The sequence below is a fragment of the Melitaea cinxia genome, chromosome 17 (assembly GCF_905220565.1).
Source record: "Melitaea cinxia chromosome 17, ilMelCinx1.1, whole genome shotgun sequence".
In the NCBI taxonomy this organism is placed as follows: Eukaryota; Metazoa; Arthropoda; class Insecta; order Lepidoptera; family Nymphalidae; genus Melitaea; species Melitaea cinxia.
Window position 1 is genome coordinate 8,583,178 of NC_059410.1, and position 12,310 is coordinate 8,595,487.

The 12,310-nt window shown below is 30.0% G+C and overlaps 1 protein-coding gene across 2 annotated transcripts in view; it reads left to right on the forward strand.

The window, feature by feature from the left end:
• Nucleotides 1-11,754, forward strand: part of LOC123661505 (proton-coupled folate transporter-like) — a 35,558-nt gene extending 23,804 nt beyond the window's left edge. Inside the window, exons 4-5 of one of the 2 annotated variants that reach the window (XM_045596463.1) lie at nt 6,006-6,162; nt 11,576-11,754. In XM_045596463.1, coding sequence (XP_045452419.1) covers nt 6,006-6,162; nt 11,576-11,663 — 245 coding nt within the window. In that variant the 3' untranslated portion in view covers nt 11,664-11,754. The remainder of the gene's footprint in view (nt 1-6,005; nt 6,163-11,575) is intronic. The other variant, XM_045596464.1, reaches the window with a different exon arrangement.
• The last annotated feature ends 556 nt before the right edge of the window (nt 11,755-12,310 follow it).

Consider the following 12,310-nt stretch of genomic DNA (forward strand, 5'->3'; position numbering starts at 1 on the left):
ATTTTTCTAATAAATTTATTACTTTATGGATGTGGGTTTAAAGGCTTAAAATACTTTTCATCAACCTTTGAGCGGAACAAAATTCCTGAGACAATGTATAAGTAAATATATTAAAAGAACATATTTCGTAACAAATATTTTAAACAATTTAGTTTTGAGGCTTTTTTATATTACATAGAGACTAAAAATTACTGCTGTAAAAAATTTTTATATTTTTTTTTTTTAAATATTAAACAACAGCGTGATGTGTTCACTAAAAGGTCTATCTTACGACTTGTGTATGTTTTGTTTGTCAAGTCAAGACAAGTTCATTTGTTTTCGTGGCACATTTGTTCATGAAAATGAAAAGGAATTGTAATAAATGAAATATGTTACTAAATCTCTTTTGTATCATATTCGTTTATAAAAAAAAAAAAAAAAAAAAATTTGCCGATGCCTCGCTTCAGCCTATATCCCTATGCTGGGTATAGGCCCCTTTCCTCGTGTAGGAGAATAATCGAAGCTTAATACACCACGCTGCTCCAATACGGGTTGGCGGATGAGTTACGATCGCTATCAGATGTACATGATAACAACCGGGACCGACGGCTTAACGTGCTCTCTAAGGCACTATGGGGAGACTCTCAAGGGCTGCACAAACACCCAGACCACAGCAAACATCTGTATAGCCAATACACATGTTTGTCATGTTTGGGGATCAAACCCGAAACCACCAATTTGCCAATGCCTGCGTATAGAAAAAAAAAATACTACCTAAATGAAGCTTATATGTATTGGCAGCTGGGGCATGTGCCAGTGCTGCCAGGACAATTTTCAAGTGTATTATTGTCGTAACTTTTTACGGAGTACCTATATCGATTTTGATGCTTCTTTGCTTATGGGTCAATCAACTATTCTTTGTTTAAACATTGTCCCTACACCTAATATATAGGGTATCTATGACCTACGAAACTAATCATTTACAAAATTTTACATCATAAACAGTTTTTAGATTACACAGCATTTATATTAAACGGCATTTCAATATCATGATTCAATTATTTTTAATTATTTTAACGGTAACATAGTTGACAAGATCTCGTTCCCATAGAAATAATTGCTGCGTTCATGACTAGTTCAGTTATTCATTTACGCATTAATTTTAAAATATTGTATGAAAATGCATTAAATTCCATTTATTATCATAATCTATAACTAAACCCATTTACATGTTTTTCAGTTTTTTAATGTTTAATTTTACTATTAATAATTATGTTTGCAGGCAAACGAAGAAAAACCGACTTCAATTATATCGACAAGTAATACAACGTAGGTAGACGAAAAAATAGTCAAGTAAATACGTATTATCAAAGATTACTCCAAAAGTAGTAATCAGATCTCGATGAAATTTAAATGTGACCACATGATAAACACCGGCTTTCGATCAAATTAAAAATCTTTAAAATCGGTACACCCAGTAAAAAGTTATGCGGATTTTCGAGAGTTTCCCTCGATTTCTCTGGGATCCCATCATCAGATCCTGGTTTCCAGCAAAGATATTTTTTTTGTAAATAGGCAAATTAGAGCGTAGAATATTATCTTTTGTATCATAAAGCCTGTATGAAGAATTGTGTATAAAAACTTTATTCACCTCTTAAAGGGAATTTGAGTAGATAGTAACCTTTTGAGGTTAAAAGGTGTAGGTCATCTCTACCTATACAGCTTAAATTTGAATCAATATAATGATATTAACAAATTGCTTAGTCATTGTTTGAATAAAATAGTTGCATCTTACTCATAAATTGGATTGAATTTTATTGCGATGCATCATTCTTTTGAATGCTACATTATTCAAATTTAAAAAGAATTTTTCCAATAGAATACCTATTCTTAAAACTAATCCATTGTTCCGATTTTATTACAGAAATATCTTACCTATATATCAATCGCTTAACGAATTTTCCAAATCATTATAGTACACAGCAGACATTTATTTTAGAATTTAGGTTACGTTTGCCCGACAAAGTACTTAAAGACATCAATCATATTTTAATAATAATAATAATAATAATAACAATTTATTTCAGACGTATGTCCATATTTTTGTTAGTTACATTTTTTTTTTTCTTAACTATGTTAGTTTCAATAATTGTGACAAAACAAATTATACTAAATCAAAAATCCAATCAAACAACACTAAAATTAGAATCATCATCAATTAACTAAAATTCAATAATTACCGAAATTTAAATCATCACCGAATTCAATACTAAAATTCAATCAATATTATACAATATTTAAAATTAAAAACTAAAACAAATGCTAAAATTCAACCAAAATTACAATATTTAACATTAAAAACAGAATCAATACTAAAATTATATCTAAAATGCAATTAAAATCAAAAACAAAAATTAATATTAAAATTCAATGAAAATTAAAACTAAAATCGAAATTCAATCAATACTAAATTTAAATAACAATTTCAACTAAATTAAAAAGTAAAATTCAATCGATTAAAAGCTTAAAATAATGACTTACTCAAATTAATTCAAATAAAAATAAAAATATGTTAATAATAAATTGTCTCAAATTATCACCGTATTCAATATATATTCAAAATTAAAATCATAATCAAATATCAAAACTAAAATCACGACTACAATCAAAACTTAAATCAAAATTAAAATTAAATAATAATAATAATAACAATTATAATTTATTTAAAATTTTCATGCATAAAAATTGTGATAATGACAATTATTTTAGTAACATCATAATTATATATAATACGCTAAGGTCTGCCTCCCTTTTTAGAAAAAACCTCACAATTGCTCCATATATACATATCATTTTATAGATAATTGCTTGTTCTACTGGCATACACAACTAAAAATTTTTATTGCTTTTGTTTTTGTAAATTAATTAATTATTTAAATTATATATATGACGGCTTTGATTGTAAAACAATGTCAACATAATTGACGGTCGGTAAATTTTTAACTTATTTTAGTGCGAATTATTCGCACTGGTGTTGTTAGTAAATTTTTATAAGATTAAACACACATAACCAGAGTGACCGAGCTTTTTGGAAATCATATTTATAATTACATAATGATAAATTATGAATAATATTTGTTTTACCGACAATAATAAAAAATATATATAAAAAATCAAAAATAAAAAATAATAATGATAAAATATGAATATTTCTATATTTTTTTAAATAGCCAGTTCATATTTTTTATTATTATGTTGGTAAAATATTTCTATTTTACCGACATAATAATAAAAAATATGAACTGGCTATTTAAACAAAAAATAACGAGTGCAATTAGAAAAAAAAAAGAAATAATTATAATCGATCTGGAAATTTGAGTATTTGAAACGTGGTATTTTCGATCGATCGCGTCTGGCCGATTTATTACAACTTTATTGACATTTGCGAAATTTACTTTCGTATTGTAACGATATTGTAGCCATTTTTCCATTGCCTAAAAACAGGGATAAAACGATATTTTCTAATAATGAATCCTAGCTAAATTTATTTACCTCCCCCGAAATCCCCAGTATACTAAATTTTATAAAAATCGTTGGAGCCGTTTCCGAGATTCAGATTATATTATTTAATTTAATAGTATAAGACAAGATAACAAGTATTTACAGCAGAGTACCTACGCTAAGCCTGTGTTATTGTTATAAACAATCCGTTACCTACAGATGGCCACAGGCGCGATTAATTCACAAAATACAAGATAGTGTGTATATAAAGTAAGCCTTTGTTATTATCATACATAATTTCATATCTTAATATTAAAATAAACGTTAAAAATACAAAAAAAAGAACATTTCTATACAATGCCAGTCTTACGATCAGAGTGAGAAACCTTTGGGCAAATTACGAGAAATATGTTAAAAATTGTTATGATAAAATATAACTAAATCAAATGAAAATCTATGCTAGTAAAATATTGTCAAACTATAATTATATACGTTTACCTACATAATTAATCAATCTTTGCGTATATCGCAAAATCACTTTATAAGCTTCACAATGAAATAATTCTTTTGAGGGATTTGAATGCGGGTGTTACAAAGAAACTCTAATCGTTCTTTAATGTAGAGAAGCGTATCGGAATTAAATATAACAAAGAAGAAGTAATGAATTTCTTTAAAAGCAGATTACAAGCTACTTTACCTTATTACAAAATTCGGTGAAATTATCATTTTAGCGATTACCTTATTGTGAGTAAGTTTAATTACTATTTTGTAAAGTAGAATGGTGCCAACGTAACTTTTATATAACGTTGCTCCTGTAATAGTCTGACTGTCAAACAACAAAACGTAGAATTTTATTTCTTAAGCAAAGAACTCTTGTGAAATTTATCAGCAAAAGTAAACGACTGGGTACGATGAATCCATTAAACAAAATTATGTATAAGATAGGTAGACACTCTTAATTATTAATTAGTTTTTAAAAATTATACATAGCCTGTGATAAATACATATATCAATGTATATTTTTTTGAAGCAGCGTGGTGAATTAGTCTCTGAATCTGGTTTTACATGGAGAAAGAGGCCTATGCCCAGCAGTGGGATATTACAGGCGTGTATTTTTTTTATATGTTGACATAATGGTATGTAGTAATGTACACATGTGTGTGCCATGTGAAACATGGTTATTAGTCATAAAAGCTAATTAATCTTAACACACAACATAAGCTCGATACCAAACATATACAACTTAAGAAGGCGCTCGAGCTAGTTAAGTACTTCTTACACATTTTATGGTCATTTTTCTATGAGTTGGTGATGACTAAATGAGTCGTAATAATGAAATATCAGTAAAACTGTTAAGAGAACTAAACATCTTTTGTTTTTAAATACTTTGAACTTCAATTATTTTGAAATATCAAAACAATAATTCTGTTACCTTCAATTATTTTACATTTCGAAATTCTATAATACCCAAACATGGCTAATTTTCAACCGTAATAAGCTTAAGCAATTGCTGTTACATTAAAATAAGTAATTTGTACTCAGATTATACTCGGTACTTATTTTATTACAAAGAAATTGTCGTTGCGAAGTAATATTATCAAACAGTTACCAATTATTTTACGTAATATGTGATTATATCGCTGTAACTAGTTACATTAAATTGTCAAATAAAAGAAAAAAAGAATACTGTTATTATTAATTGCAAATGTGAAAGTGTATTACGTTTGCGCAGACTATATTTATAACTTTTTTCAATAATAATCGATCATAACAATTGAACTCAAAATAGTATGTTGAATATATATGAGTATGAGTATGTTAGTAGGATTTTTTGAGATTATCACGCAATTTGACACCGGCGTATATGTATAATACTAGCGCCGCGTTGGCGCAACGGTCACAGCCATGGATTTTACCTGTTGCGCTGGTGGTTGCGGGTTCGATCCCCGCACGTCACAAAATTTGTATTGGCCATATAGGTGTTTGCCGTGGTGTGGGTGTTTGTGCAGTCCTTGTGGGTCTCCCCACCGTGCCTCGGAGAGCACGTTAAGCCGTCGGTCCCGGTTATTATCATGTACACCTGATAGCGATCGTTACTCATAGTAGGGAATATATCCGCCAACCCGCATTGGTGCAGTGTGGTGGATTAAGCTTTGATCCTTCTCCTACATGGGGAAAAAGGCCTACGCCCAGTAGTGGGATATTACAGGCTGAAGCAGGATATACCGGTGCTAAATACATTTTATTAGTTTTTATTATGTATAAGAAAACCAACTAAAAGATTTAATTTCGATATTAAAGAAGTGAATTTCTTAAGAATAGGGTAATTGTCCAATATACCAACACTCATTTTGTGACAGATAAAAATAGCGTAGTAACTCTCCTTACCTAGCATCTTTCAGTCCTTGATAAAGTGTAACAGTGCTGCTACTCTGTAACAATAAGTAATTCTTTAACACTGAAAGAGTAAACCACGTCTATATTCATTATAATTCGATACTAATACTTAGAACAATTTGTTACAGGTAAAACCAGCTCTCTAATCAGTATATCAGAGGCCTTAGTTCCCGTTATTTACTCACCCGTGTATAGTAAAGTGTACCTCAGTACCCTGTCCACGTTTGCCGGCGCTTTTTATCTCATTAGCGCTGCACTTGCTGTTCCTGCCATACTTATATATTTGTAAGTTAATTTTATTATTTATTTTCTGTCTACTAAAACAAATTTTAGATTGAATATCGTCTCGTTTATTTGCTAGATAATACTTAGATAGGGGCTTATGTAAAAAGCATTATGTGATGACGCTATAGGTATAGCCAGACATACAAAATCTTTATGTCATACCCCTAAATTCTTGCTACACTAAATTTGATAAATAATACCTATTAATTTATATCAGGTATTATTTATCAAACTCAATATACTATACATATATAAAAATAAATATATATAATCTATATCTATATATATAAAAGCGAAAGGTCACTCATCACGAAATCTCCGAAACTATAACACCTACAAACTTGAAATTTGGCAGGTAGGTTCCTTATAGAGCGTAGACATCCGCTAAGAACGGATTTTACGAAACTGGACCCCTAAAGGGATAAAACGGGGGTTGGAAGTTTGTATGAAAGTCCTATGTTTTTGAAGTAAGAGACTTGTAATATTAAAATGTAAGCTCTATAGATGTTAAAATGTCCAAATCATGTATCTTTAGAAATCAACTCCCTTTTGGGGTTAAAACGAGGGATCACGAAACGATCACGAAATCTCCGAAACTATAACAGCCAAAAACTTGAAATTTAGCAAATAGGTTTCTTTTAAGGCGTAGACATCCGTTAAGAACGGATTTTACGAAACTCGACCCCTAAAGGGATAAAACGGGGGTTGGAAGTTTGTATGAAAGTCCTATGTTTTTGAAGTAAGAGACTTGAAATTTAAAATGTATATTCTGTAGATGGTGAGGAGGTGTCCAAATAATGCATCGTAATCTAAAAGAGAAAGGTCACTCACTCATCACGAGAACTCAAAAACCGCTGGATATTCCAGTCCATCCATCCAGGATGGACAAAGATGAAATTTAGCAGGAAGGTAGATTATAGTTAGTAGACGTACACTAAGAACGGATTTTGCGATATTCTACCGCTAAGGGGGTTTAATTGCGGTTGATAGTTTGTATGAAACATATATATACAGCAGGGTCGGTTTAAAGGAAAATAACCGCGTTTGCAACCCTATGTGTTCAAGAAACATTTATATTGATCACTTATAAGTAGTACAAAAAAAAAAAATTTTTTACAATATCTAACCTTTACGTTATTAGAACACTTTTTTATTTAGCCCTGTCGTCACGGACTCACGAAGGAGCGTGCGTTACGCTATTCCATGGCATATATTTACGGAGAACCATATTAAAAACTAAATCGCATGAAGTATATTTTCAACATATTTACACTACAATACTATATTATTACTACATTATTTCATACCACAATTCTGACGAATTCAAAGAAACATTTTGTTCGACGCGACGCGCGGTTCACGCGGACGTAGTCGCGAGCAACAGTTAGTGTATTATAAAACAAAGTCCCCGAAAGTGTATGTGGTCGTTTCCCTCAAAATCTACTGAACAGTTTTTCGGACTGAAGGTTTACGGAACGGCTAAGCCGATTTCGATGAGAGTTTCACGGGAAGTTTTCTGGAAAAACTTTGTGTCATTGCGGGTGAAGCCGCGGGCACAGCTAGTATATATATATATATATATATATATATATATATATATATATATATATATATATATATATATATATATATATATATATATATATATAAACTCATATAAGAAATTAATTGATTTCCAATTGACTTTAATTTTTATGTGTGGTACGTCTCCATGAGGCTGATAATATATAATGTCGATTTTAATATCTTGTAAGTATGAAAGCGAATTGAATAATTTTAACTACTTATTAACTTCAATTAAGTAGGTACGGATCGGTATGATTTCAGATCAAATTAAACAAACAAAATTATTATTTCAATCAAAGAATCGGAACTATTAATGAATAAAAAATTTCTAAATCCAAGTGTTACGTATAATTAAGTATACAAAATCGCAATAATAAAATAACGTTCGATATTTTTATACTTCTGTAGAATTATAGAAATCCAGATGATAGATCCAGATGATGTTTTGTATTAGATTTTTATCTGTTTTAAAGAACACCAGATAGGAACGAAGTTCCTTCGGATAGTTAGAAGCAACACAATTTGAAAAAATAAATGTTGTATTTTATATATATTTTCTAGTTCTTGATTTTTTTTTTTGAATTTTGTTGATTGGTTTTTAATTAAGTACACAAAAGTATTTAGGAAATTAGTATTTTCGAAAATAACAAATACCGTAAAATAAAATAAATCAAATAAAATAATAATAATAATTCAAATTATTAAGTGAAATAAAAAAACATCTTTATTTATTTTTGTCGACAGCATAAAATTACATAAATAATTTAAAAAAAGTTTACTAGTAATATTTTAGTTTTACAAACGTCATATTATACAGTCGTGTGACTGATAGTACGTTACTTTCGTTATATAATTATTTTTCTTACGGTTTTAGTATAACATTTTTTTTCAGTTCGGTCGCCCAGCCAAATGTCAAGCCTGCCGTAAGGAACTTCGTTCCAATTTATGTACGGAGAATGTTATATAATGTATTCCCTGTTCCCTTTCTCTTAAAATCAGAGCTCTATGTAATAATTTATATAACAACAATAATAATTATTAATTATTTTGCGGTCAAGAATATGTAAAGCCTGTTAAAATTTTTAACTATTTAATTAATTAAAAAAATAAAAATTTTGAGTTGAGAGAACGAGGACAGTTTCCGTTTCTCGAAACGTTTCAAGTTTAATTAATCGCATATTTACACACCAAAAAAACAACAATGTAAACAACAATGTTTCAACACCCAGAAAAAATTGAAACCTTGCGGTCAACGACTGGCCCTTATGTTATTACAATGCGATTTCTAATAAACTGAACCTTGAACCGAATTTTTTATTTAGGTGTATATTCTTAGCAAAAATGCGTCATAAATGACCTTCGCTTTTCTATGGAATAGAAAGCAAATCTTTCGATTTTCTTTATTACAAAACTTTATCATGTCTATTTTAAAACATGGTCACTATAAGTTATGGCTTGGAACCGTAATCTATCTTTCTTCTACACCTACCTTATTGAGGTTGAGCACAGCAGGTAGAGGTAACGTCTTGCTTAAAATATGGAACAGCCCGACTGGGGATGTATACCTTATAGATCATCATCATCATTACAGCCTATACAGTCCACTGCTGGACATAGGCCTCCACAAATTTACGCCAAAAATAACGTGAACTCACGTGTTTTGCTTTTGCCCATAGTCACCACGCTGGGCAGGCGGGTTGGTGACCGCAGTACTGGCTTTGTCGCACCTTATAGATAATCACAGCTAATTAATACTACTTTCAAGTAATAGCCAGATCTCCTTGGCAGGGTCGGGGTCCAAATTATTATATTATGGTATTACCAAACAAAGAAAATAATTTTATTCAGTGGGTAGGTACGTCAACACTTAACTGAAACCGTAGCATCTTACCTACGTCAATAATTGTGTTAAAACGGAATAAAACCACTCTTGGTCAACCTTAATTTTCTTTTTATCGTAGTTATTATTATAATATAATAAAGAATTAAAATACACGTGCTAAATATTCTAAGACGTTATTTGATAAGTATATAATAATCATTTGAAAACCATTCAAAATTTTTAACGGTTACTCATTCGTGACTAAATTGAGAAGGAAAATTACGCACAAATTGTTCTACTTGCATCAAACCGAATTATATAATTAATCATTGCGCGTACTTTTTTAATATAATTAATCGTTATGAGTATAAAGCAGTTATGTACTTGAATATATTTACTTTAATTAAGTATAAAATAACTTCACTTAAATGAAACCTCTTTTATAAAGATAATATAAATACCTAACCTTTAGAAAAAATTATAAAACTTCTTTTGACGATGACTTATAACTAAAATAAACAATTGTATACTTAACAAACGCTACGTAGAAAATAATAAGATCCAATCTTATTATTTAATATAAGAAAATTCTTAAATAATTTAAATGATGGCATGGTGTGTAATTGGCTATGTGCCTTTGACAAACTTAATAATGATTATTGAGAGTACTTGGAAAGAAGTATATCATAATTAAAAAAAGATATTCTATGAAGCTAGACGTTATCGTTAATACTCGTGTAAAGCCGGAAAGCAAAGCTAGTAGTTCGTTGAAGTAGATAAAATTCTAACGCATTAATCATTCTATAGTATTTTCAATAAGGTCAACTTAAAATACTCTGATTAAAAACCCGACTAGTTTAGTCAAACATGAAAGTTAGAACAAAACTAACTGTGATACTATTAAACATACCAGCTGTGCCCACGACTTCATTCGCGTGGAATTAAAAAAAAATGTTGTTCAGTCAGAAAAAAAAACAAAAACAAAAGTACCTAGCCTAAGTTACTCATTATTACATAAGCTACCTACAAGTGAAAGTGCCGTCAAAATCGGTCCAGCCGTTCCAGAAATTAACCGTAAGAAACAGACAGACAGACAGACAAAAATTATCAAAAATATTATTTTGGTATATGTACCGTGTATACATCCATACGCATTTAGTAAAAAGCGGTTATTTTAATATTAAAAACAGACACTCTAATTTTATTTGTTTTGTATAGATAGATGTTATAGATCACATAAAATATATGCGAGTCAGATAGAAGTTATCAGAAGCCACGTCGATTATATAATACTAGCTGACCCGGCGAACTTCGTATCGCCTAACACAAACTTTATCGTATGGTATTAAAGTTCAAATTGACTTTTATGTATTATCACAAATCTTTTGTATGGGAGTATAGAAAAGTGTTGTTTTTAGACTTTTTCAGGAAATTTAATTTTTTTTTTTTTAGAATTTTTCTCTCCGTAAGAACCATCCTCGTACTTCAAGGAATATTTTAAAAAAAGAATTAGCGAAATCGGTCCAACCGTTCTCGAGTTTTGCGCTTAGCAACACATTCAGCGACTCATTTTATATTATAGATGTCATGATGCTGCATTATGTAGATTAATCGTAACTTAAAATAGGTATACATATCTATAATTCCATCAAAATGTTAATAAACATATATAAATATAAGTTAGACTAAGTTTAAAAACAGGAATTTTCCAACGCCCCCGTAATCCCGTCTTGTGGGTGGAATTTCTTAAAATCCGTTCTTAGCTGACCTCTACTCAGCGAAAGGAATATTCCTACCAAATTTCAAGTCTTTATTACGCCTTATGGTTCAAAAAATATCGTGATGAGTCAACATATACATATAGGTGGAAATCTCTTGTATATAGATTACATAAATAATTATACTAATTAACACAATATTTAAAACGAATAAAATGTACCTACTGCTTTGTTTTTATTTGAATAAGATTAAAAATATCAAAAACTTTTTTTACATAGCTCAATAATTTTCTATTTATTTTTGCAGAAGTTTATTCATATTGCGAAGAAGAGATTCAGAGGCAAACAAGGCTGCAGAAAGCAAGCCCAAAGAAGATGAAGTTACCAGATTTTAGTGAAATTTCGTTTTGTATTTATTGTTAAGTTTATTATATAACTAATATGTACCTATTACAAAATCTCAATAAATGTAAGGTTTGTATTGAAGAAGTCTTATTCTTTAACCCTAGGCTTCGATGATTCCAAAATTACATTATTATAGTAGGGAAGAGCAGGTAGGATTCGTAGATTTACCCTTAGCTTTATAACAGAAAAACCTGTAGTTATTGCAAAATAATTTAAATACTGCTATATACCCCATATATTTATAGTGAAGTTAAGTGCCGATACAAACCTCTATGGAGAAGCTACGGTAATATTTCTCAAAAATGGAAAGGTACGAAGCAACACCAGGCCTAGCATGCACGCCACGACAAAATTTTGTCGACCCCTTTTCTCGTATTATCTCTCTATGTCTACAGTAGCTAACATGCGTGCACGCGATACTCTTCTCGTTACGTCAAGAAGAGATAATCATTAAATTTTAGTGATCTGTGATATTTATCTCTACGGAAGCTAACATGACATCGTAATTTTGTCGAATTTTGTCGTTTTAGGAAGAGAAACTTCTCGTCTTCAATATTATCGACGAGAAAGACGATAAATAAAAAATAAATAAAACCGGGTGCCTATTTTTTGTATACCATGGCGTTTCCCTATTATA